General features: G+C 40.7%; 2 protein-coding genes across 9 annotated transcripts in view; one reads left to right on the top strand and one right to left on the bottom strand.

The window, feature by feature from the left end:
* Positions 1-9,873, top strand: part of rfx2 (regulatory factor X, 2 (influences HLA class II expression)) — a 32,475-nt gene extending 22,602 nt beyond the window's left edge. For 6 of the 7 annotated variants that reach the window (XM_030132499.1, XM_030132494.1, XM_030132495.1 and 3 more), the window contains 9 exons: positions 391-509; positions 3,807-3,919; positions 4,013-4,164; positions 5,383-5,480; positions 6,323-6,472; positions 6,557-6,765; positions 7,744-7,897; positions 8,008-8,050; positions 9,525-9,661. In XM_030132499.1, coding sequence (XP_029988359.1) covers positions 391-509; positions 3,807-3,919; positions 4,013-4,164; positions 5,383-5,480; positions 6,323-6,472; positions 6,557-6,765; positions 7,744-7,897; positions 8,008-8,050; positions 9,525-9,646 — 1,160 coding nt within the window. In that variant the 3' untranslated portion in view covers positions 9,647-9,661. Of the gene's footprint in view, positions 1-390; positions 510-3,806; positions 3,920-4,012; positions 4,165-5,382; positions 5,481-6,322; positions 6,473-6,556; positions 6,766-7,743; positions 7,898-8,007; positions 8,051-9,524 lie in introns of all 7 variants that reach the window. The other variant, XM_030132492.1, reaches the window with a different exon arrangement.
* Positions 9,874-11,916: 2,043 nt separating this feature from the next.
* The window catches only part of fcho1 (FCH and mu domain containing endocytic adaptor 1), a 128,496-nt gene continuing 113,129 nt past the window's right edge, over positions 11,917-27,283 (bottom strand). For both annotated transcript variants that reach the window (XM_030132489.1, XM_030132490.1), the window contains exons 19-27: positions 25,924-26,024; positions 24,257-24,452; positions 24,052-24,166; positions 22,851-23,006; positions 22,643-22,775; positions 18,330-18,526; positions 17,282-17,346; positions 13,746-13,913; positions 11,917-12,445 (exon numbers count right to left, since the gene is read on the bottom strand). In XM_030132489.1, the coding sequence (XP_029988349.1) occupies positions 12,417-12,445; positions 13,746-13,913; positions 17,282-17,346; positions 18,330-18,526; positions 22,643-22,775; positions 22,851-23,006; positions 24,052-24,166; positions 24,257-24,452; positions 25,924-26,024 (1,160 nt within the window). In that variant the 3' untranslated portion in view covers positions 11,917-12,416. The remainder of the gene's footprint in view (positions 12,446-13,745; positions 13,914-17,281; positions 17,347-18,329; positions 18,527-22,642; positions 22,776-22,850; positions 23,007-24,051; positions 24,167-24,256; positions 24,453-25,923; positions 26,025-27,283) is intronic.

The raw sequence follows: 27,283 nt of genomic DNA, 5'->3' as shown, positions 1-27,283 counted from the left end.
GTTGGACATATGAACTCCTTTTGTTTCAATCATCCTTATTTTGACTCGAAATATGTATTGGGATTAAAAAAAAACACACACAAAATACACAGTAGTGGTAAAATGAATAATAAAAGCTGCAGAATAAGTCACTGAAATACAAAACTAATGAGTTAACTACAACAGGAACTGCTACAAAACTAAAAATATGAGGGGATAAAAATGTGATAAAGTCTTTAAATACAGTCTAAATCTTCTCCCAAGCTGCAGGTGATGAGTGACTAAACTTCGATTATTCCAGTGTTAGTAAAATCACCCAGCGCCTGCAGCATCAAACTGTCACTTGTAGTGGATGTATGCATGCAGGAGGCAGCACTGACTGACACCTGTCAACAATGTGACTGTGTGCAGATACCTCCCACACCCTGCCTCCGTTTCCCACCCCTGACTTGGGCACTCAGCCTCTGCCGGAGCGCATCAACATGAATGATATCAAGAAGCTGCAGACGCTCTACAGAGACCACTGCGAGGTAAGTTAAACCACATTTCAATTCCATCTCACTCTGCCACTTCCAAATATTTACCGCGCCGGCTCGCTCCTCGGTTTCGGGGGCCCGTCTTTGGTCACGTGTCGCGCCTTCTGCTTTCTGATCCACGGCTCCGAGTCTCTGTTAGTCAAACATATTACAACCGCAGACACTTGAAAACACGGTGCCGCATAATACATAACCCACCCTGTGACTCGTCAACAGGTATTTCATATGTCAAAGAGGATTATATGAGCTTGGTAAATACCATATAGTAAGGCTGCCTGAGGCTGCAAAGATTAACGATTATTAAATGAAATAGCTCCAAGGTTTTTGTTTTGTTATGGCAGTTGAGTTCAAGTTGTTACATAATAGTGAACAGTACAACTCTGGATTAGTACGTTAAAGGTCGAACATAGTTATCCTGTAAATAAAACTTTATGGTGTCATGAATGGCACTAATTGAACTGTAAAGTTTACTGATATGAACAGTTTATTCTGTCATTAGTTAAACAGGTTTACGTATTGAACTGTTGACCGACAGATTCTGTATCTTTTTTTTTTTTAACCCACAATGACCTAAACAGCAGCTGGTGACCAAAATATCTAGTGATCTAAACTGTTTAATAACTTCTGGATCACTAATCCTATTGATACATTCAATAATTCATGTAAAATGCGGTATTGTAGATTTTCACCAACATCAAATATGAACCATTTGAATGCTCATCAGTTCACCAATAAAATCCATGTAGTTTGACAAATGTAAGTGGTTGTGGGCACATATTTTTACATTCAGTTGATATATTTTGTTGAAAAAAATCACATTTCTCTACTTTTCCAAGTTCTGTGTTAAAATTATTCAACAGTAAGTATCAGGCATTAGAGTATAGATATGTTTAGACTAGGAAGGTTATTATTGTTATTAATTATTTAAGGAGAAGGGGTGGGAGTTTATAAGTTATACTTCTTCTCACTCCTTTTCGAATATGTATTATATGTCTTATGTTTAAATGTTTTTTTGTGTATTTATTGTTCTTTTTTGACATTCATATTCAAAAAATACATCAATCAATCAATCAGCTATCATAATCTCTGAATTTACTCTGGCCTTTAACGAACACCATGATTTAAAATTTAATATAGGAAAATACCTAAAATTTTTAGTGAAAAGTGCAGAGGATAAAAGAATAACTAGTGATAAATCACACAACAAAGATTAGATGTGAGGAAGAATGCATTTTGAAGTTACCCCAAAAAATAGTTGTAGGTGTTTAAGGGTTAAACTTCAGTGTTCAACAGGTGTCAGACTTTTTAACCAGACGCAGCTCTGACAAACCTGACGCGTAAAAACTGAAAAAAAAATACCTGTATGTTAATAAACTGTGGCTGGAAGATTTAGGAAAATCTAAGATCTAACAAAATTATGTATTGCATAATGAGGTTTTTACATGTTGCGTAACATGAATCGAAGCTCTTTTTGGCAGGACAATGAATCTGAGTGGGCAGAAGAATAACCCCCTAGGATAAAGGCACTGGCACTGTGAAAGAGAGAAATAATATTGAACATTAAAATTTGGGGGCTTTACAGGCAGGAGAGAGGCTGTGATTAAAGCAGCAGAGCGCTGGCTTTATCATATTATCCCTGCCCTCCCCTTGTCCAGCCTCACCACGCTCCCTTTGTTCCAGCCGTCTTTTCATCTCGGTGCAGCTTTCAAGACATGCCAATTAACCTTTCAGCGCGCTGGGTGGACATCTTGGTGTCTTTGTGGTGGCCTCCTCTTGAGCCTTTGTGTTGCCTTGTCTGTGGACAGGCACATGGGCTCCTGTCTTTGTCTGCCGCCGCATTTCTGTCACTCACACAAGCTCTCATTGCCGCTGTGTGTTTAATGTTTATGCATTTCACTTTTTCTCCCCTGTTTTTTGTGAGCCAACTGTGACCTGTTAACACATTAGCTAAGACTTTTTATTGACACTGGAAGTTACAGCACAATTAAAGGTAACAAGTTGCCACAGGCGTAAAAGCAGTATCTTATTTCTCACTTAAAACAGCTAAATAATTAAGTGCATATTGAGGCATTCATTTGTTCATGTCATGGAAACAACAGATGAATATCCAGGTGCCAGCTGTGCCGTTAAATTAATGCTTAAGTAGAAATGATTGGGTGTTTAATAAAATGGGGTAATAAATCAGACTAAACCACAGCATTGTTGCATGTCTGTGTGTGCGGATGTGAGGGGTTAATATTTGGGAATCTCAGCCTGGGGCCGATCCGTGTCTGTCTGACCGTGCCTGTGGATGCGTGTTATTTCTCCTCCACACTTTTTTTTTTTCCTCTTTTGAAGGCATGCTGTTTTTCCTGTGCGGTGAAAACTGGAGGCAAAACGCTCTTGTTTAGAGGGGATGGGGAATTCTCCTTTTTGTTTTGGAGTTCTGTGTTTGACCTGTTGCTGGGGGCAACCATAAACAAGGTTACCATGGTGACGGCAAGAGAGGAAGCAAAAACATATCATGTGATTAAAGCCTACACTGCTGTGTAACAAGATCCAGCGGCAAGTGCACGTCCTGCCAGATAGAGAAAGAAGAGAATCTGTGGGCACGGCTTGAATCATACGTTCGTACTGAAGTGAAGTTCAGATCCCGGCACAGTTTCAGACCAGAAACAAAGGAGGCCGACCTCTGCCTCGCATGGACCCGGGCCCACGTTTCCTCTGGTCTGACTTGCCTGTGCAGCTCCTGTTGCTCTGATTTTTACCCTTTAACTCCTGTTTTCTTTTTTGGAACGTTACAGCTTTTGTTGTGATTGTAAAGTTTTAAAGCTGTAGCTGTGACATCATTGATGAGTAGTTTACCACAGCTTCCTCTGCGTCATATTCGTGAAGAGATTCGTGCACATGAACAGGAAAGAGGAAGTCACATGGGTTAGTTCAGGTCAGCGCCTCACTAACGATTAAAAGGATTCAAAAGAAAAAAAGTCGCACATAAAACTGTGAGAAGAGCTGTAAAAAAGGCCACTGTGATATTTATAAAAAAAAGAGTGAAATCATCTTCAACTAAAAGTGCAGATAAAGCCTTAACTTGGCCTTTAGTTTTCCTGATGATTAATGTGCATGGAGCGGTGTTTAAGCTGGCTCATTGTCTAAGCAGGAGGGCCCACAGTGAGCGAGAGGCTGCCTGCCTGCCTCCACAAACTTTGTTGTGTGTCTGGTTGCCATGGCTCAGTTCTGTATGTTTTGTCCCCCTTCCTCCCTCTCCCTCTCTCTCCCCCCTCCCCCCCTTCCCTCGCTGCTCTCCTGCAGGCTACTCTGGATGTGGTGATGAACCTTCAGTTCCACTACATTGAGAAACTCTGGCAGACCTTTTGGTATTCAACACCGCCATCTAGTGACGGAAGCACCACCATCACCAACAGGTCGGAGCACACGGGCTGCACCGGCCTCACAATAAATCAGCCTGTAGTGGGATGACAGGACTGACTTTTGTTCTGTCCTTTTTTTTTTTGTAGTGATGATGACTTGGAAGGCATGATCCCCAGAGAGAAGCTGGTGTCTCTGTGTAAATATGAACCGGTCCGACTATGGATGAGGAGCTGTGACCACATCCTGTACCAGGCTCTGGTGGAGATCCTCATCCCTGATGTGCTGCGTCCTGTTCCTAGTCAGTTCCCCCATGGTTTTATTTATTTATTTAGTAAAGTAGAAAAGAGACAACAACACACTGGTATCATCTGAATCATCTCATTTTAACGACATGAAGATAATTTTACTCAAAGTCTGACGTATCACTGGCCACAGTTTTATATCTGGACACATGATTTACAGACACAACAATCAGAATTAAACTGAAGGTGTTTTAATGTTTTATTCTGGTTGGAACTGATCATCAGCCTGGACAATTATCAGATTTAATACTCATCATCACTCACATGTGCTTAGATTTATCAGAGTTGGATTTTTATTATTATCCATTTACTAATAAACAGATGTATTAAAACAAAAAATACACTGATGAAAAATACAAGATGAAAATGAATGAACAGAGAAAAAGCAAAACTTGTTGCAATTTCTTGATTTAAAAAAAGGAAGTTTTTTATTTATATTTGTTTTATTTCCATTATTAAAGTACTTATTTATAATCCCTCCAAATCTGATAACTGACAGTAATGTCGTTTAAATCCAGCGTTCTTGTTTTGACTGGTGGGTTGTGAAGTCTGTGATTTTTTTAATTGGCTTTTTCTTCTCCTAAATGTTGGATTTGATGGTGAAATTTATTAGTAATTACCGCGGTAAAGCAGATATTTGGATGATGTTTAATGGTAAGATCAAGAAAAAAATAGGACCTTGAGCGTATTAAATATGGATTTATAAACATTTTTACATGACAGTAAAAAGAGGCTGAAACTGAACCGTGTGTGACATGTCACAATGAAAATGTCAAAACTGAAATGTCGTGGAAAAACAAAATACTTTTCTCTTAAATTGAGTGTAAATTTTAAATTAACGTGTTTTAAAACGGTTGATTTTGTATTTTATGCACAAACTCAGTTGTGCGGTGGCAGCGTTCAACCAGTTTATTTTTGGTCGTATGAATTGGTTATACAATTATATTGAATTATATTGAAGTCAGTCACGACTTGATAACTTTCTTTATTAGATTTGAAAGTTTGAAGATAGTTTTGTTTTGAGTTTGTGTTTTTCAGAATTCTGACACTAAGGTTTTCCTTTTTACTTTGTGCTTGTCTGTTCCAAACGTTGGTGATTAGTCCCTTCAGTTAGTATTAACTGGTATTATATATTAGTAGACCTCCAGTTTACTGTTCGTACTGGGTGAAGTGTGATGGAGATCAGGTGATAATCCATGTTTTGAATCCTTCAGGTACTCTCACTCAGGCCATCCGTAATTTTGCCAAGAGTCTGGAGGGATGGCTGACGAACGCCATGACCAACTTTCCTCAAGAGATTATTCGCACCAAGGTAAAAAAAAAAACAAAAAAAAACAAAAAACCCTGCACTCAAACTGGGGGGACGGCTGAAGTCACTACTTTTTTTTTGACATTGCAGCCTTTACGTTTAGACGTACAAGTTCTCATCAGATGTGGGTGTTGTGTAAACTCACTGCTCCTGCTCTTTTCGGACTTTGAACTTGATGTTTGATTTATTTAACTCACAGCTGATGTATGTGGAATTGAATTGACGTGTACTGCAGTATTTGCAGATGCAGTCCCACAGGTTGTTGTCTGACGTACAGCCTTAGGCACTTTTACACAAACACTACCAGGCAGAGGTTTGGACTCATCTGGTTTGTCTTTATTTTCATGACTATTTACACTGTGGATTCTCACTGAAGAGAGGCGATCAACGCACACATCCAGAGAATGAGAGGTGTGCAGGATCCCAAAAAAATGATGAAAAAATATAAAAGACGGTCCATACAACCTGTGAGCTCCTGAAGCATTTATGTGGTTGAATAAATGCTCACAGGTTGTGTGGATTCTCACTGAAGGCATCAGAACTATGAATGAACATACATGGAATTATGTAGTTAAAAAGTGTGATCTAATTCAAAACATGTTTCATATTTTAGATTCTTCACCCTTCGCTTTTTTTAGTGCTTTGCACATTCTTGGCATTCTCTGGATGAGCTTCCTGAAGTAGTCCCCTGAAATGTTTTCCATCAGTCTTGAAGGAGTTCCCAGTGATGCTGAGCACTTGTTCTCCATCTGCGGTCCATCTCATGTCGTTGTAATGAGAAGGTGTGTCCAAACTTTGGACTGATAGTGTAGGTCATGTGATGTAATCCTTTGGCGTATCCGTAGGTGGCGGTGGTCAGCGCCTTCGCCCAGACGCTGAGGCGTTACACCAGTCTCAACCACCTGGCCCAGGCAGCCCGCGCCGTCCTCCAGAACACCTCCCAGATCAACCAGATGCTCTCCGACCTCAACAGAGTGGACTTCGCCAACGTCCAGGTAAAACGCCGTGTTCCAGTTGTGTTTTCAGTCGTCACTGCGTCGCGGCGTCTCGCTGAATGCGTTTGTTTCACGCCGTAACAGGAGCAGGCGTCGTGGGTTTGTCAGTGCGATGAGAGCGTGGTCCAGCGTCTGGAGCAGGACTTTAAAGTCACCCTGCAGCAGCAGAGCTCTCTGGACCAGTGGGCCACCTGGCTGGACAACGTGGTCTCTCAGGTCCTGAAACCACACCAGGGCAGCCCCAGCTTCCCCAAGGCCGCACGCCAGTTCCTGCTCAAGTGGTCGTTCTACAGGTACGAGAGGAACTGGGACTGTTGGCGAACATTATTCTGGTTTTATTGTATTTATGATTTTTTATTCTGAAAAAGACAGAATTACTAGTACGCTGTTTACATACAGTTCCACATTCACGGATTAAAAGGATAGGACCAGTGTTCCTGTTGGTCATCGGTGTCTTCTATCAGGAATCAAAACCAAGTTGAATGTGAGGTTGTCAGGTTGTGTTCTCTGTCAGAGTCCTGTGGTGTTAATGCAGGACATCAGCCTCCCAGTAGAAGTGTTGGTACTTTCACTGGAGAATTCCACTAATTCAATCAGAGTCCATGTATTAGTTCCAATCAGTGATCAACAGGAACTATATTGATCTCTCTAACCATTTACATGTATATATCAAAATATGGTCCGTTATAAGTAAAGACACATTTGTAATATTTCAAAAATCAAAATTGTGAACAAACTTTATAGACATTGTCCCAAGGAAGATACATATAGAATGTGAAATGAATCCGACAGTAGTTTCATCAGAGAAGATGTTTGAAGAAGTTGCAAACGTAGACGACACCGTACACTTCACTAACTCACGGCCGATCGGCCAGTGAAATGAAAAGGGTTTTCTTTCAAAGACCTGCTGGAAAAACTTTGTCTTTTTGATATTTGCTCAAATCCATAAACCTGTTACAGTCCTCTTCCATAATGTTTAAAAAGTACATGTGTTTAAAATATTCACTTTCCATTGGAGGATGCACCTTTAACTCCAGCTGAAAATAAACACAGTCTGTGTCACAACAGAAAAATTACATATATTTTCTGAATCTGCTGCATACGTGTTCTAAGAACCCTCATAAAACCAGAACAGTCTCAGCATTTCCTGTTCTCCAAACTCCAGTCAGTAAAGGCTCTAGTGCAGAACGTTGTCGTGGTCATGTTACGGCTGTGTCAGTGCATGTAGGTGGACTCATTAGTGCTCGTGTTTACCTCTCATCCTCCTGCAGTTCCATGGTGATCCGAGACCTGACCTTGCGCAGTGCAGCCAGTTTTGGGTCCTTCCACCTCATTCGTCTGCTTTATGACGAGTACATGTTTTACCTGGTGGAACACCGTGTGGCGCAGGCCACCGGAGAAACTCCTATCGCTGTTATGGGAGAGGTAAGAAAAACACAAGGAAACGGGTCACTGTCCAACATGAACATTTACGTCATCATTAACATGGTTTTTATGCTTCAGTCCAGTACTGATTCGTTTTCCTTTGTTTTCAGTTCAGTGACCTGAGCTCTATGATGCCGTCTCTAATGGAGAAAGGTAAGACACTGACATTCATCTAATGGGGAATTAAATTCATATTTAAGTACTATTCACTGTGTTTAATGGGAAGGTTTTAAAATAGAAGGCTGGTGATGTTTTCAAACCAGCAGTTTGTCATTCAGTCCCTCTGTGCTTCCCAAAGCCTGTTATTATCCTTCGTCTGTTCCACGCAGCGTCTTTGTAATCAAAAACACATTAATGAGCCACGCTGTCGCACCGGCTGACACGGCCGGTCATTATCATTATTAGTAGTAGTTTATTTTCAGTCCGTCCCACAGACTCGCTCCTGCTGCTGTCAAACTCACCACCATGCTGTGCAGGACTGAGCCGCTCCAAACAGACTCCAACGAACAAGAAAAAAAACAAAAAAAAAAACAACCGCAGCTGATGAAGGGAATTAAAAATGACCTGTTTGTAAAGCTTCATTGTATTTGTTAACGTAAAGAATGGAATTACTGTTACAGTGCTTCCAGTCAGTCTTTCCCAAATGGGGGTACGCGTACCCCCAGGGGTACTTCACATTTTTTTGGAAAAATACATGAAATAATTCATCATGTTGTGAATACAAAAATAAATGAGAATGAATAAGGAAATATAAAACCCAATCGATACATTCATATGATAAGACTGACACTCCTAGTTTGTCAATCATCTTGTTTAAGCTTTGGTAACATTTTAAGAACATTTCCATTTTATACAACTCAAAATGAGTTGGAGTTAATAAGTATTCTTGTTGATGAAAGGTTCATTTATTCATTAATGACCAATTAATTTATTTTTCTTATCAGTGGAAGAAGGCAGTTTATATTTTGTATATTTAAAAACGTGTTATTTTTTATATTTTACAGTTAAATATGTTGTTTTGTTTACAAAGTTTTGATTGAATATTGGCAGTGACCCAGAATAGATGTGATTACATTTTGGGAAAAGTAGGTCCAAGTTTGAATTTTTCACAAATTTTTTAAATCTGTTTTTTTCCCATTTACTTATAATGGGCAAAATTTCAAACGTCTACAAAAACATCAATTTTGTTTCAGTTGTCTTCAGACTTGGCACATACATAGAGGCAGCGGATCTGCTGACGTCAGCACGTGCTCAGACATGATGACATCAGCTGGATTGATGCCAAAATAAGCTACGATATGTGTGAGGGGCGGGGTCTGTTGAACCTGGAACCACTTGTTTTAAGTGTTTTTATTGCGTCACCAGTTTGTATGTGATAGTTGTCTGTGTCATTGTGTTCTGTCATGGCTGTCTGCTGTTGTTTAAACTGCCGCTGTGGCAGAAACTGCGTCCTCCTGGGGACAAATAAAGGTGTTGAATCCAAGTGTACCCGGTAGAACCTCTGGATGAAGTTTCTACAGATTCCTCACCTGTTAGCAAAAACACTAGTGAGAACCTGCTGCTGTCGGTCCATTCATCCTAAAAACAGCAGTCAGACCGTTCATCCTCCGTCCCTGTGTTTCATCAGACACGTCCTTCTCTGATGAGATGAGCGACCTGGGCAGCGACGCCGACGCCTCCCGAGGACCGACCGAACCCGCCGTCAAGAGAGAGCGCATCGAGCTGAGCCACCCTCTGCAGGAGATGTGAGTCCGGTCCAACAGGGCCGCGCTGAAGACCACGAGGACCCGCATCTGTCTGAAAGAGGTGGCCCTTCAGTAGCTCTGGGACCCCCCCATCCCAACCCCCACCCCTCCCTCGGGATGTGGGGGCGTTCAGCTCAGCACGCTGCGTCCTTCTGCAGTAAGTGCGTGCAATGTACATAGATGGAGTAGCAAAGCCAGTCCTGCCCTGAGAGGGACGGAGCTGAGGAGGAGGAGGAGGAGGAGCAGGAGCAGGAGGAGCAGGAGGAGGAGGAGCAGGAGGAGGAGGAGCAGGAGGAGGAGGAGGAGGAGGAGGAGCAGGAGGAGGAGGAGCAGGAGGAGGAGGAGCAGGAGGAGGAGGAGCAGGAGGAGGCGTCTGATCCTTTTGTTTTGGTTTGTTTTGGGTTTTTTTACTCACAGGGGTGTAACACAGGTCTGATTTCTTTATTTTTGTTGCAACTGTGAATGACTTTGTGCAGTACTTTTTATGGATGTGTAACTTTTGGAGTGGTGGTGTGTGGTGTTAATGTGGTTCTTTATTATTATTTTTTGTTTGTTTGTTTTGTTTCGACTAGTGTGCCATAGTGTCATTTGAGTGCCTTAGATCGCTAACTCTGAAACCACCACTACAGATGTCTATCTGTCCCTCAGCTGTGCCTCTACCGCAGTATGAATGTATCGTCTCCAAACCTCAGACATTCAAAGCACCTTCTAGCGTCGATTAGGTGTAGGCGGGTACTCCTCGTTGCCTCTGCCGCAGCTCGCGGCAAAGAAGAAGAAAAAAAATAAACAAACAAACCACACACACGACGAAACATGCAACCTGCTGACCCAAAGGACCGGTCACTCAGCCGCTCCCACCGGCCGCGGGTCTGTCGGCAGCGGAAACCCTCGTATTCTGGCAGTAGAAGGCGGGGAATCGACCCTCGGCTGTCGGTAGACGTTGGTTTGTTGGTTCGAATACCTCAATAGATTTCTATGCTGTGCTCCGTTCGGCTCCGATGACACAAGGCGAGTATTAAAAGTCTGTGCAGCTGCCGATGCGGTCCGTGTCTCCCACTCCTGTTCCATGTAAATAGATCTGTACGGACCTTCACGTGGCTGCGACCTCTCTGCGGTGTGTCAGGATGCGTTTGCTAAAATCCTAAATCCAGATTTCACTCGGAGACTAATCAACCTAAAGGAGCTGGGATTATAAAAAAAATAAAAATAAATAAATAAAAATAAACTCTAAACTGGAGTCCGGTCCCGCGGAGCCTCGCCTCCCCGATCCAAGTGGTCGAACAGTTCTAAGGAAAAGCAAGTGGAGATATTTCAGAGCTTTGGGTCTGTTAAACCAAAACCCTTAGAGGAGGATCTGAGCTGGTAACGCGCTCCCGAGTTCAGAAGATTTGACCTCATGCTGTTACTTCGATAAAGTCTTATGTTCTGTTTGGATTAGAAAAGTCAAGTGCGTTCATAGGTAATTTGTCCATGTTCCATAAATTATATATATATATATATATATATCTCTATATGATGTAGAAAGTGTGTGATGTGTGGCCTCCAGTCTTTGCCTGGTTTCTCTTCTCACACTGTACCGGTCACATTGTTCGGACAGAAAACGCTTCGATGTGTAATTGATTAGACTGGCATGTGTGATCAATTTATTTCCAATCAGTTCAATGTTGAAATTATTACGGTTGCGTCACGGCGCCCGCGTAAACTGTCCCATAACGAACTTCTATTTATATGAATTATTCCAAATTGACATCAGCTTTGTGTTTGAGATGGATTTGGTTGACTTTTTTTTTTTCATTTCCTGTCCTCCTTTTGTTTTCCCTCTGGTTTCGTTGTAGCTGAGAATCCTTGAGCTTGAGTTATTTAAGGCTTTTTGTAACTTGTGCCTGTCACAGTAATTTGCCTTCAAGTGCTTTGGGGAAAAAAAAAAGTAATTTCTATGTGTACTTTGTAATGTTTTGTAAGGCTGTTTAGATTTTTGGCGGATGATTATTTTTTATTGAACTAGATTTGGTTCTTCTTACAAGTATACTGAACCCTTATTTTTGTGTATTTTTAAGCCTGTTCTTGACTACACTTTAACTAGCCTAAGGACAGATGATGTCTGTAATAAACTGCATAGTTCAGCTGTATTTTGTACTTGGTCACAACGTGTAATAAATTGGTGTAAACCAAAAAAAAAAATATTGTTGAGCACATTTATTTTATGAAATATCAACATCACAAATCCTCTATTTGGAACAAACAGCAGATTTACAAACATTTCAGAAGGTTTTATAGCGGATATTTTCTCACAAATGATTTATTCTTTTAGTTTCGAGGGGTTTTCAAGACATTATTTACAGACTTTAAAAATCCTAGTCACCATGGCAACTCTTATTTTCTGACAGTAACAAGCTTAGGTGTTTGTCCTCTGGTTCAGGAACGGTTCTGACCTCTAGAACGCCGTCTCTTAAAACGAAGGCACACCGAACACACCAAACAGAGGAGATTCAATAGAAAAGGATTAGAGCTCCTGGAAAAGGCAGAACGACTCCATGTACGACACGAAACTGAAAATAGAGTAAAGAGTGAAACCAAGAACAGGCCCGGTGGTGAATCAGCAGGAGTCCGTCAGAAGTAAGTGCACATTGTCCTTGGAGGCCCAGTCTGTCCAGTGCGTCTGCCGCTGACGTCTGTCTGTACCTCCTTCGTTCAGTCTCAGGGAAAAGAAAAGTGCAACGTTGTGTGAAGCCACAGCCGCGGTCCGTTCAGGAGGAATCCCACCGTCCTTCAGTTCACAAGGAGCAGCCTGCCATGTACTTCCCTGTCACAGAGAAAATATCTGCATTAAAAAGGATCCAAGACCAGCAGGTTTTAGAGTCTTTTATTTTAATTATTATTTCAAATGATGCATTTACATAAACATGTACTTATACATAAGGAACCTCCTAATTTAACAGATTTTTAACCATTTGTGATTATTGCTCTAAATGTTTAAATAACTGTGTATGACCTTAGTGATTATAACTCTTATTTCATTTCCAGATCATAGATGTGGATTAAATTACTGTATAAAGACATAATAAAACCTACCGTACCTTAACTCTTAATCAGCCCTGAGTATTGTAAAGAGGAGCTGACAACATTATTGGTTCTTTAGTTTACCGGCTGACAGGCCCTAAACTACTGTCTGTCCGTTACAAAACTTTCAATCGTCTTCTTCTCCGAAACTACAGTTCTGATTGACTTCAAACTTGGTCTACAGCTTCTGTATGATGATGTCAACAAAAGTTAGTGAAATGATTTGGATCCGGATCTGATTCTGGATTTGGTGCCACTGTGAAAACTGTCCCCATTATCAGAGATAGGAAGTGGATGGATGCAGTAACTCAGTAAATCTAAATGATCTCCAGTGTAAATGTCTCCAGTCCAGCCCTGATGGGGAGATGACCCAAACATAATGTGCACATGCTGATCAGGATCTTCTTCTGGATCTGGAACTGACGCAACATTTAACATGGGCTCTTATGGGGAAAACATTAAAATCGTCTTTTTCTCCCAAACTCCAGTTCTGATTGACTTCAGACTTGGTCTACAGCTTCTGTATGAGGATGTCAACACAAGGGATTGAAATTATTTGGATCTGGATCTGATTCTGGATTTGGTGCCACTTTGTAAAATGTTCCCATTCTAACAGATAGGAAGTGGATTGATCCAATAAATCAGTATCAATGATATCAAGTGTGAATTTGAACTTTTTACAGATCTGATTGAATATGAGCAAAACATGGACTATTTCTGTAATAGAATAAATACACAGAACTGGGGGAGAAGAAATGGATCTGGATACATTTCCCAAAGCTCTGAATGTGGCCGCTAAGCCGCGGGGCCACTGGTCCTGTTTTTCTTGCAGCTTTAGTTTTTCCTGCGGTTCCAACTCCACATGAATCAGACTGGATGTAAACAGACAAATGCAGAACTTCACTGAACCAACACCTGCTGTTGGACCAGGACGTCGACGGTACTACAGCTTAAAAAAATGACCTGTTTCTGACGTGGTGACTTTCCACCAGTGGAACCGTCTCGTAGAAATGACAAAGTGAACGACGCGCCCTCATCGTTACCTGTGGCGAATCTCTTCTTGACCAGCGACATGCGGTAGCGACTGCCCACCAGCTCCACGTCCATACCGGACAGCGACGCCCCGGAGCCCACGAACTGAACGGCCAGACTGGGGGGGGAACCACGAGGGACCTCCAGGCACTGCCAGCTGGCACACAACGTCCCTGAACCTGAAGGACAGCAGAAGACCCAGGACAACACACACAAGATCCCAAACATGAATGAGGCTGCGTTCACACTGAAGGTAACTGTGGACCAAATCTGATTTTTGTCCATATGTGACCTGGATCTGATCTGTTCAAGACAGTTTGAACAGCACTAATCTGACCCACACCACTTTCATATGTGCTCCGAAATCTGATACGTATCTGATATTTTGCGATACAACCTCTAACATTTGACAAAGAAAAGCACCAAATTTCACTTTCACAAAACATTAAACAGATTACATGTTCTGAAGAAGTCTGAATAGTCAAAAAAAATCTGAATTTTAGGCCTTAAAACATCCTAAATGTGGTTCTGAAAGGTCTTAAATACAAATTGAATTGGTACAAGCCTTTTGAAAATAACTAATATCCACAAATCCACAGCAGAAAATGAGGACGTTTGGGTTTAAAGGCAGAAATAGGAAATAATTACAGGAAGTAAAAAAAATAAGGAAATTACGGCTGCGTTCACACTGCAGGTAAATGTGGACCAAATCTGATTTTTTTGTCCATATGTGACCTGGATCTGATCTGTTAAAGACAGTTTGAACAGCACTAATCTGACCCAGACCACTTTCATATGTGCTCCTAAATCTGATGCATATCTGATATTTTACAGTGTGACTTCAGTCTGAACGGCCAGGTCGCATTTATCCGACCTTTGGGTCATTGAAATGCGACCAATGTCACAATTCTGCGTCCCAGGAGTGTTACTTCCCTAAACACAGTGTGTGTCTGCGTGGTCATGTATTCCATCAGGACCTCTTCTGTGCATGTGGGTCACTTCAGGACCTCTTCTGTGCATGTGGGTCACTTCAGAGTTGCATTCAGTTCAGACTCAAAACTGATAGAAGTCGCATTTAATGTGTGATATGAACAAGCACACACACAAAAAAATGGGATTTCACCAAAAAAATCTGAATTCTGAACGTAGCCTTTGTTTGCAATTAAAAAAAGAAGAAAAAAAAAGAAATGAACAAAAAAAGACAGATTAAAAAAACACGGTGAGCGTGAACGGCTCATTGTAAAGCAGTGAAAATACAAAAATGAAAACAGAATTATTTCTGTGATTACATCCTGTTACGTCTCACACGCTGGACCTTTCACCTTCGTATGTACACGTAGTTCAGCTCAGGTGGACGTACGTGAACATAACCAGGTCCCGCTCTGGTCCTTTCTTTACTCAGACTCAGACGGGCTTTATGTCCCACAGGCAGCGCTTCTGAAATGTGACCCATAATGAAACCCAAGCAGAGCGTGAAAACAGGGAAACGAGACGAGGAGGAGTTATGGTGACCTTTCAGCGCTTTGTCAGTGGCTCATAAACCACAAGAGTCCAACTACAAACCACTTCTGCCTTTAACCCTTGAAGGACCACCACCAGAACAGGCCGCCTACATTTATGTTGGAGGGGTTTGAAATAGAAGCGTCAGAAAACGTCTTTTTTGACAACTTTCTTGGACCAGTGAGAACTTAACTTTTAATATCTGACCATTAATTATCATTATCATATGTAATAAATGATTAAAACAGTGTTATAGCAAGAAATAAATAAATAAATAAGTAAATGGTTGAAACGTGTGCAAAGAAAAACCTAAGTCAGATTCCTTGTATGTGTTCACATACTTGGCCAATAAAGTTGATTCTGATAAAAACTGACTTGCATTTTTATCATATTTATTATTTTAAAAAAAAAGGTAAATGTTCCTAATGAAACTGAGATTACAGAAATAAACTTTCAAATATTTTACATGTGCTAATATATTTTCGTTTGTCTAGAGCACAGGTGTCAAACATGCGGCCCGGGGGCCAAAACCGGCCCGCCAAAGGTTCCAGTCCGGCCCACGAAATGAATTTGCAAAGTGCAAGTTCGGGCATAAACTGAAGCAGAATAATGTTAAAATTGCACTTATTTTTTCAGTTTGTTCATGTTATTCACATTGTTTTAAAGGATAGTTTGTAGATGTAACATTTTCATAATGTAATTGTACTTTTTTCACTGTAAAACAGAGAAAAGTCTGGAGTTGACATTATTTCTATATTACTATATTATTATTTGACTGGTTGGGCCCACTGCAGATCAGATTTAGCTGAATGTGGAACTGAACTAACAGGAGTTTGACAGCCCTGGTTTAAAACTATGTGAATAACATGAAAAAACTGAAAAAATAAGTGCAATTTTAACAATATTCTGCTTCAGTTTATCATTTACAGACATCATATTGTTAAAACTGCACTTTCTTCTCTTAAGACATTTCAGGTGGTTCATATTTGTTCAGGTTTCACAGTTTTTGCTAAATTATACTTTGTTTTAATGTAAATACGTGAAAATGTTTACATTTACAAAGAGAAACATTTGGAGTTGTCATTATTTATAGGTTATTATGACAGTATTTTAGTGATCCGACCCACTTTCGATCGTATTGGTCTGAATGTGGAAACTGAACTAAAATGATTGTTAATATCTTAGTGTAATTTTTGTATTTCACACATTCATCCCAGGGCCGGACTAAACCCTTTGGTGGGCTGGATTTGGCCCCCGGGCCGCATGTTTGACACCTGTGATGTAATAGTTTGCTATAATATGTTGCAAATAAACATTAATTTTAGACGACATTTAGGCTATATAATGTACATTTTTATCGGTAAGTTTTAATTTTTACATTTTTTTTACCAATTACTAGAAATTTCAGACGACCCCATTTGAATTCCAGGCGACCCCACGTGGGGTCCCGACCCCAAAGTTGAAAACCACTGGGTTAACCTCCGCCACAGCGGCTACGAATAGTCAACAGTTCTATTTCTGTCTCCTCTGACTACTTTAACACCACAGTAATGAGATACTATCAGGCTGAAAAAGAATAATCACACATAATAAGAAACGTGGCAGTCGTGTGAAGCCTTGACACTGGTTCTGAAGTGGAGCCGTTAAAGAGCCGCTCTGACGTCGTTTGTATGAGAAACGAGTTAAAGAATCATCTAAAAGAGGACGATTTCCTTGATATCTGACGCCTTTGTGTCGGTTCAGGTTTTTTTTCCTCCTCCATCAGCTGATAAGAGCAGCTGCCGTGTTCAGATGCTAATGTTAAAAAGGTAATGATACACCTTCAGACGGCGTTTCAGAAAGAACAGGAAGTGGAGGCCGACGGGTCTGAACGCCACGCTCAATTAGTCGGTTCGTTCCGACTCAGTGTGAAGACGATGATGTACGCGGTGCAACGGGAGAAGAAGAGGACGGCTGGAGATGAGATGAAGCCGGCGCTGGCATGTCAGAGTGTGAGGTTTGTGATGTTTCTGTCGGTGTTCGCCGAGGGTTACAGGATGGTTCTGACCTTTGCTGTGATTGGTCGGGGACAGGTTTGGCAGTTTCCACAGCAGTCGTCTTTCCTCTGTGTTCCTGTGGAGACGAAAAAGAGTCAGAGAAGTCCCACCTGCTCCGACCACGTTCACTGTAACTAGGGCTGTGTATCGGCAAGAATCTGCCGATACGATACAGATCACAACACTAGGATCACCATACCATATGTCATGATATATCATGATACTGTTACAAAGGCAATTTTTTGTTTGTTCCTTTTTTTAAATGATTATTTCCTGGAAAAACTGAATTCCAGGAGAAATCTGCACAAATCCTAAACACATTTGTATTTGATCCCAACAGGATCTAATGTTCTATCAGCAAATGTTCCAACTGTGTTCAAACTGAAATTCTGTTTTCCAGACATTCCAGTTTCAGATCCTGTTCAAATGTTCAGATTCTATTAGTTCACAACTAACATCAGAACAGGATTGGAGTTCAATCCCAACAAAGGAACCAACATTATTGAATAAAAGAGTGTAAAATAAAATACAAACAAAAAAGAAAAACAAAAAAATCAAAAATGAACCTCCACAATATCTGCATTTGAATAAATACCTAAAAATATTGATACAGTACTTTTTAATATCCATACAGTATTGTGAAATGAAATATCGCGATATATTGCAGAACCAATATTTTCTTACAGCCCTATCACTATTATATACAATTATTATTTTCTCCTTTTTATATAATAACCTTTGAATTAACTCGAACTAAATTAAACATAGAAAATTAAATATTCGACAATGCATAATTTGCACAGAAAAATGCCAAATGCAGAGGATAATATTCTAATAAATGGTCATAAATCACTTACTACGATTAAATACAGAGTAAGATTCATCTGGGACCCGCCACAAAAGTAGACCTGGGTCTTTGTGGGTTCATTCTTAAACCTGTTCTGATGACCTGGTTCTGGTTTCCTTCCACTCATGCCTTATAACATGTTTCATTCCATCTGTCGGGTACAGGCTCTTATCAAAGCGGTGACAGGTGAACACAAATGGCCGTCCGCTCACCAGGACGCCGGCGGCTGACACTGCAGGTCGGTGGCGGTGTGGTCCAGCGGCAGCAGCACCTGGACGGCGGTGAGCTGGGTGGAGGGCGCCGTGGCGGGGCAGCAGTGGTAGTCCAGAGAGACCCGGGTCACCGTCCCACTGCGCTGGCACTCAGCCGACAGCAGGAGAGGAGCCCGACCCGGGTCCTGAGAGGACACCTGAGGACACGAGGACAGTTAGAGGAGACAGGAGCTGGAACAGGGTGGCAAACGTACGGCCCGCAGCCCAAAGGGAGCCCGGCCAAGGGTCTAATCTGGACCACAGGATGAGTTTGAGAATACAGGTCCACCGCAAGGTTCGAATGGTTCTGGATTTTCCATTCTCGTTTAGTTTTATCTAGTTTGGACTTTTTTTTCTCTAATTCAGTTCGTTTTAATTCAGTTTTAGAGCAGGTTTGATAGTTTTTATTAGTTTTTGTTTTTTTTCTAAATGCTTAGTTTTAGTTTAGTTTTAGTTTAATTGTACAGGGGTTGGACAAAATAATGGAAACACCTTAAAAAATCAACAAATATAATTTCATATGGTGTAGGTCCGCCTTTTGCGGCAATTACAGCCTCAATTCTCCGAGGTATTGATTCATACAACTTGTGAATTGTTTCCAAAGGAATTTTCAGCCATTCTTCAGTTAGAATACCCTCCAACTCTTTTAGAGACGATGGCGGTGGAAATCCACGTCTTACTTGAATCTCTAAAACTGACCATAAATGCTCAATAATGTTGAGGTCTGGGGACTGTGCCGGCCATACGAGATGTTCAACTTCATTAGAATGTTCCTCATGCCGTTCTTTAACAATTCTAGCTGAATGGGTTGGGGCATTATCATCTTGAGGTGAAGGTGTTTCCATTATTTTGTCCAACCCCTGTAGTTTAGTTGTAGTTCAGTTGTAGTTCAGTTGTAGTTTAGTTGTAGTTTAGTTGTAGTTCAGTTGTAGTTCAGTTGTAGTTCAGTTGTAGTTTAGTTGTAGTTCAGTTGTAGTTCAGTTGTAGTTTAGTTGTAGTTCAGTTGTAGTTCAGTTGTAGTTCAGTGGTCTCTTTTCTCTTCTTCTCTGTGCTCCTATTCAAATCAATCCCAGACAGGACTCTGCTGCTTTAGTCTCCATGTTTCCAGGTAGAGTGGGGACCAGAAGACGACTGGAAACCACAAGTGAACACAAGTGATGGAGCAAAAAGTGTCGTATGGGGCTGCTAGCTAAAATCGCTGAAGCAAAATAAATTGATTTCGTATCAATCTGACATTGAAAAAGACGAAAACAAAGGGAATTTTATCCATAATTTTTATCCGTTTTAGTTAGTTTTGTAAACACACAATACAGTTTCAGTTAGTTATCGTTTTTTTTCTTTTAATTATAGCTTTTATTTATTTCAGTTAACAAAATTTTTTTTTTCAATTCTAGTTTTTGTCATTTCATTAGTTGTCGTTAACGATAATAACTTCGGTCCACCGATATAGGTTTTTGTCAGGCCGATGTCATTTTTTAAAAATTTGGTCAGCTGATGGCCAATATCTACAGCCGATTTTTAAGGCTGTTTTTTTTTTTTTTTTAAAGCACATTGACTGTAAAATACATTTGAAACACTCAGATAATGAATTTTTTCATGCAGTATTATGAATGAAATTATTAATACATGTATACATAGTACTCGTTTAACAGTTATTGATCTTCAAGTGCTGCCCACACAGGTGCCTGATCAAATATCAACTTTCAAAAAAACATTTCGCCCGATGGCCAATATTGAAAAAAAAAAAAATCATTATATCAGTCTACCTCTATTTGAAAAATGTAAAAATTACACTGAATATTATATATTATATGAAGTCATGGGTGTTAAACACATTTTAGTCCCAAACTGTGATCTCCAAACTTTTACCAATATTCTGCCTGTGACTAAAATGTTCTGTGTATTTGTATGATCTACTGTGATCTGTACGTTATAATAAACATGTATAAATGATAAGTTCAGGCATAATACTGTTAAAACTGCTATAGTAGGAGGATAGTTGTAAATGTAAATACTCATAATTTCATAAGACATTTTAGCAGTAAGAGAGAAACATAGAGTTCTCATTATTTCTTGTTTATTCTGTTATTATTCTTATTTCAGATCATATTGGGCTGTATGTGACATAACTGAGTTAGAACGAGTCAGAATGTAACTTTTTTTTAATCTGCTATGAATAAATACTTAATCATCCACAGGGAGGATCCAGAGTCAAATGTGGGTTTTTCATCTCTGAATGTACATTTAGCTCAATCTGTGACAAGACGAATACTGATTATGAGAGAACTACATGAATATGCAGCAAGAAAAGACGGTGATTTCATTTCGATCTTCATTCAACACACTGAACGTGTTCATTAACCCTTAAAGACCTCGCGCTACTTTTGCAGCAACTGAATTAATTTCTCTCCACATCCTAAATGATTTATGTACATTTATGACACAAATGTCCTCTGTACTTTGCATTTTGTCAGGTATTCTCCTGTATTTAACTTACTTAATGTAGATGTTCATAAAAGCTCAGAGTGAAGCTGAAGTTTATTAAATCAAAAATGAATAAAAAATGACTTTTTCAACAAAATATATCAATAACTGAGCAAAAAACATGCGTCTCCATCCACTGTCATTGATCCAACTCTATGGGTTTTATTGGTGAATCAGTGTTGTAGAAGATGACGGTATTTCCATGGTAACTATGGAGCCACTGAACGTCCAAATGGGTCATATCTGATGACCATGAAAAGATGAAGAACTGTATTTTACCTGAATTGTTTACATGGATTGAAAGGATGAGTGGATCAGAAGTAAATAAACATTTCTATCCGTAGATGCTTCTGGTCGCCTGCACCTGTTTTAGGTCTTTGAGGGTTAATTTGACTGTTACATACATGATGCTAATAGACTGTCCTTCAGATTTCATGGATGTTCACTACAAACTCCTCCAAACCCGGTGAAAAATAAGCTGTTACTGAAGCTTCGGGCACTTTCACATCTGCCTCGTTTGCTCTGGACTTTCCAGTTTGATTCACGTTGGTTCATGTTCAGTGAGAGTTTGAACTTTACAATCAATTGCAGGAAGTTTCACAAGAAAGTAATTGTCCTGAAAAACAAAAGAAGAAAAACCAATGTGCGATGGAAGACGATAAAAATGAGGCGAGTTACTGACATGAAAACATCAAACCGACGCCCGTCTATGAACCAATCAGCGCCAAGTACATGAGACGCAGCGCACGGACACGATGACTTAAGGACGTGTTCGACTCCTTCCACAGTAATGTGGATACTTTATAAAACACATGTTTTCCTCTGTTTGAGTTTATAAAAAAAAACTCTTTCCAATGTGTAGATCATTAAAAACTCTGGTTTGTGAATCCGTGTGTTCAGGGAAAATGCAGACGATGATGTCACACCCTATTTTGTTCATGTCTGTTATGTCTTTGTGTAGTGAAGCTGCACCTGAAACATTCAATCCAGGTGTATAAATCAGTGTATGACCTGCAGCAGAGTGAGCTCAGCATGTGACACGTGAGGAGTCATTACTGGGTTGTTATGTGGAGAAAGGTATTTTGTAAAACAAAGGTCAAACGGACACAATTTTTACGAAGAAGTATGTGTTCAGACATATATCTATACTAGTGTGCCCATTTGCAGGACCATAAAAATCTGATAACTGGGAGTAATCAGATAGATGTAAAAATCAGGTGTGATGTGTTTATGTGCACCTCAGAAATATGATCATTCAAAAACCCTGGTTTAGACGATTCAGTCAATTATTGGATTTCTGTCATAGTCTGTACGTAAATAGTGACGGTAGAATATTATTATTATTATTATCGTCTTCCACTCATGTCTGACTACGTCACTTCTGTTTTCTACAGTGATTTTTTTGGGGTTTTTTATACGTGCAGATGTAAAAGAACTAAATAAATCAGATTAATGGGTATGCGTTCATGAAGACATCAGAGTATTGGGGAGAAATCCAGGAGTGTTAGGGTTAGGGTCTGATTTGTCATACTCAGATTACGCTGTTCATGTGATCACTGAATAATCAGATAATGATCAGAGTATTAGTGTGTAAACGGGCTGACTGTGGACAGGACATTAGTCCACCACTGAAACTGCAGCGTGAAAGCAAAACTAAGTGGACTAAATGTTTACAAAGAACAAAAACCTGAACGCTGTTTTGAACTGTCAGGTGTCAAACTGACCTTAGAATCACATAATACTGACACTAACCCAAACTGAACCAGAACAGATCATTATGGACCCCTGACCTGGTACTTGAGCAGGCCCACGTTGTAGTAGGAGGCCTGAGGGTTGAGGTCGGCCTCTCTCTGCAGGTAGATCTGCAGGGCCTGCATGTTGAACCAGAAGTCTCTGGTGTCGGGGTCGCTCTGAGACGGATCGCTGCGGACACACGACCGGAGTTAAGGACCGAAAACGGCTCCGACTGTTAATGCAAACGGGAGGAACTCAGCTGACCTGTAGAGCAGCTTCTGATTGGGCAGGAAGTGATCGATCCGTGAGATGTTGACCAGTCTGAAGCTGAGCACGGGGACGTTGGGGTTGGCCGTGAAGATCCTGGTGATGCCTGCTGGGAAGGACATGGTCAGGTCCCCTGTGATCTTCACCAGACACCTGCAAAAACAAAACAAACAACAGCTGCATTTAATTACAGCAGATCTTTATTCTCTGTCATTGAGCCTGTTTACATCCACACTAATACTATGATCAGTATCCCATTTCTGGAGTAATCAGATTATTACAGTAATCTGATTATGAGAAATCAGATTAACACACCTGGATTTCTCTTGTTAAATGCAAATGCCCCGCCCCCTCCAGGTTGTTGGCTGTGCTGCTCTGTCCCATTCAACCAACAACTGAACATTTTAGGTAACGGGCTCCAAGTTTGGACATATTTTCAGTTTTTACTCCAACCGCCGCTGCTGATAAACAATTATGCCGTACTCGCAGAAATGTTCGTCTGAAGTCTGGACCTGATATGTGCAAATGTTGTGACGGTATTAGTTATAAAATGTAACAAATTAAGCAGGAATTGAAACAGGTTGTAGAAATCCAGTCGACTTTTGCCAAAATGAATCTAAAGATAGCTTTACAGCACCTGGAGGGTTCAAATTCACACTTTATGAACTATTAGGGTCCAAATACACAAAGAAATGAAGCACAGACTAAGAAAAGTGGGTTTAACAGAATATGAGCCCTTGAATACATCAGTCATTTTGAGCTAAACACATCAAATACAGTAAAAACACTCACTCCACAACGATCACGTGGACTCTCTGTACTTTAAATATATTTTGCTGCTGATACATACATACATTTACTTAAGTAAGGGTTTGAATGTACAACTTATAGTGGAGTCATATTACGGTATTAGCAAGATAAGATAAGATGAAAGTTTATTAATCCCACAACAGGGAAATTCAGTGTTTAAGAAAACAACTGGATTCAGTGTGAGAAAAATATAAATGCATAAAGACAGTGAAAAAACAAGCAATACAAAAAATAATATATAGGCTATACATATATTTATTTAAGGACTCTAGTACTGTTACTGTAAAAGACTCGAGTACTTCTTCCACCAGTGGATTTTCTCTAAATACCAGAAACAGTATCAGATACGACAGCAGAAATAAAACCTATCCTTTCATTCGTTACTGACCGGTTGTGTTGTCCGCCTTTGAAGTAGGCGTTGATGTATTCTGTTATGGCCGCCGCCACAGGCCACGCCTCCTGGGTGCTGAGGGAGATGGGACTGGGACCCCTGGACAGGTGGACTACAGAGACCAGTAGGACAGTTTTATTTCTGTACCTGTTCTGTTCTGTTCGTGCACAAACGTATCATGTGAGTCGGTGCTGTGGTTTACGTTGGCGCTGGCCGTGGTCCTGGTGCTGGTACGGCAGCGGAGAGGCTTGGCCCACCCTGGCAGGACTGGGGGCTCTGTTCTGACCCCCCCACTCGCCGTCTCTGGCCTGGGGGCCCCACTCGCTGGGGCTGGAAGAGGAGGAGGAGGTGAGGGAGGGGCTGGGCTCCGGCAGGGGGGAGGAGCATAAAGAACGAGACTGAAATCAGCAAAGAAAGGGCGGGGTTAATATTAGTAGTGATTGTATCAGTAGTAAAAGTATTAGAAGGATACGACACCGTGTACAATTACTCTGTATTGTACAGACGTCCATCCTCCAGGAGTCTGGGTGTGCTCCAGGTTTCTGCTGTTAAAGGGAAGTTTTTCCTTCCACTGTCACCACTCACTGGTGTTTGCTCCTGGAGGATTCTGTTGGGTTTCTGTAAATATGCTTAGAGTCTGGTTCTGACCAACTCTATATGTAAAGTGTCATGAGAGAACTTTTGTTATGATTTGGCGCTTTATAAATAAAATCTGATTTGATGTTATTTACTCTTACAATACAATATGCACATTCTGTACGTCCACGCAACCAGAAGAACATCAGATAAAAATCGGACCAGTGGTCCTGTATCTTAGCGGCCACATTCAAAGCTTTGGGAAATGTATCCAGATCCATTTATTCTCCCCCAGTTCTGTGTATTTATTCTATTACAGAAATAGTCCATGTTTTGCTCATATTCAATCAGATCTGTACAAAATTCAAATTCACACTTGATATCACTGATACTGATTTATTGGATCAATCCACTTCCTATCTGTTAGAATGAGAACATTTTTCAAAGTGGCACCAAATCCAGAATCAGATCTGGATCCAAATAATTTCAATCCCTTGTGTTGACATCATCATACAGAAGCTGTAGACCAAGTCTGAAGTCAATCAGAACTGGAGTTTAGGAGAAGAAGACGATTGAAATGTTTTCCCCATCAGAGCCCATGTTAAATTTTGCGTCAGTTCCAGATCCAGAAGAAGATCCTGATCAGCATGTGGACATTATGTTTGGGTCATCTCCCCATCAGGGCTGGACTGGAGACATTTACACTGGAGATCATTTAGATTTACTGAGTTACTGCATCCATCCACTTCCTATCTCTGATAATGGGGAAATGTTTCAAAGTGGCACCAAATCCAGAATCAGATCCGGATCCAAATAATTTCACTAACTTTTGTTGACATCATCATACAGAAGCTGTATACCAAGTTTGAAGTCAATCGGAATTGTAGTCTCAGAGAAGAAGACAATTGAGATTTTTGTAACGGACGACAGACGCCACATGACGACAGTAGCTACAGCCTGTCGGCCGGTACGCTAAAAACTCAACAAAACCAAAAGGTTCCTCAACATTGTTTGGACTCTGAGACTCCAGGACAGGGGTGTCCAAATCCAGTCCTTGGGAGCTACTATCCTGCAGGTTTTAGATGTTTGCCTCTGCCAACACACCAGACTCATGGTGATCAGCCTATCATCAGCTCTGCAGAAGCCTGATAGTGACCGTCAGGTGAGCTGGAAGAGGGAAACTCCTAAAACATGCAGGACAGTGGCTCTCGAGGACCAGGATTGGACACCCCTGCTCTAGGACCAGTTCCCAGGATCTGGACTCTGAACATTCCATCATGACGTGTTACTGACCCGTTCACAGCCGCTGAGTCGACCCGACGTCCTTTTGGCCCGAGTCGTCCTGGACGGAGCTGAGACCACTTCAGTGTCCTGTCTGAAGTTATGTTTGGAACCTGAACAAGACACACACACACACACGCACGCACACGCACGCACGCACACAGAAAGTGAGTCACAGTTCGAAGGACAAACTCACTGAAACAGGACAGAAACACCACATGTAGAAGCGCCGCATGTTTCCACCTTTTAGCCCTTTAAACGTCATCAGTATATTCTTTAAAAAAAAGGTGTGTAACCAAAGAAAAACGAGATGTTATTATATGTACAAGTCATTATTTTCAAGGCAACACACTCAACTCAAAGTCTACACTACATCACATCCAATATGAAGTAAACACATCCTACATAAAAGGCCCGACTCAGTGTCAAAACTACAAAATTCACCACTTTTACATCAGGCACATATGTGTAAATGTGGACCAAACCTCCTCAGTCAGTCCTCCAATCTTAACCATACATGAATTTCTGAATTTTAACAGAAAAGATAAAGTTAGCAGCCTGTTAGTACATGAAAAAATGACAAAAACAAAAAAATATGGATTACTTTTTACAATTCCCAGAGCTGAAAATGTTTTGGTCTGTTTTGGAACGTTCTGATTTTGCAACAAAAGTGAGAAAAATAATACTAAAATAAACCAACTATGCCAGAATGGTAGCAATATTTGAGACTTAACCCCCAAAGAAAAGGTTTATATATAATAAAACTGCATATTGTTATTTCCACAGGTCTTCAGTTTATGCAAATACACACTCATCAGGGGTGTCAAATATAAGGCCTGTGGGCCAAAACCGGCCTGCTAAAGGTTCCAGTTCGGCCCGTGGGATGAATTTGCAAAGTGCAAAAACTACACTGAAGGTATCAATAGTTAACTCTTTCAGTGCCACGGGCCGATCAGATCGGCTTTGGAGAACACGCCATATTTGTGTACAAACAAACCATCCACCCCCATTTCTTTCTCACATTTCGATGACGTTCTTTCAAATCTTCTTGCAAATTACAATCAATAATGAATCGGCTGCGTCCAGTGTGTTTTGAATCTAAGTAGCAATCGGTCGGATGTTACCGAGCGGTTTTTGACCAAGGAAGAGCTCGCGTTTCGTTTTCTGCTTGGGAAATTTTATGAATGAATTTATGAATGAAATCATATGCAAATTAGATGGCCATTTTGTAGTAATATCGTAAACACAGCGATCTGTCAAAACAGTCCCATCTGCTAGAAAATGAGTTCTGATGACGATTCAGACTTCGATTATAAAAACGACGCGGAATACTGAAAAACGGCCAAATTCTGTGGCACTTTTAAGGCTTATT

This window comes from Sphaeramia orbicularis, chromosome 4 (genome assembly GCF_902148855.1).
Source record: "Sphaeramia orbicularis chromosome 4, fSphaOr1.1, whole genome shotgun sequence".
In the NCBI taxonomy this organism is placed as follows: Eukaryota; Metazoa; Chordata; class Actinopteri; order Kurtiformes; family Apogonidae; genus Sphaeramia; species Sphaeramia orbicularis.
Note: the sequence above shows the minus strand (reverse complement) of the source record. Positions and strands in the feature narration are given on the sequence as shown.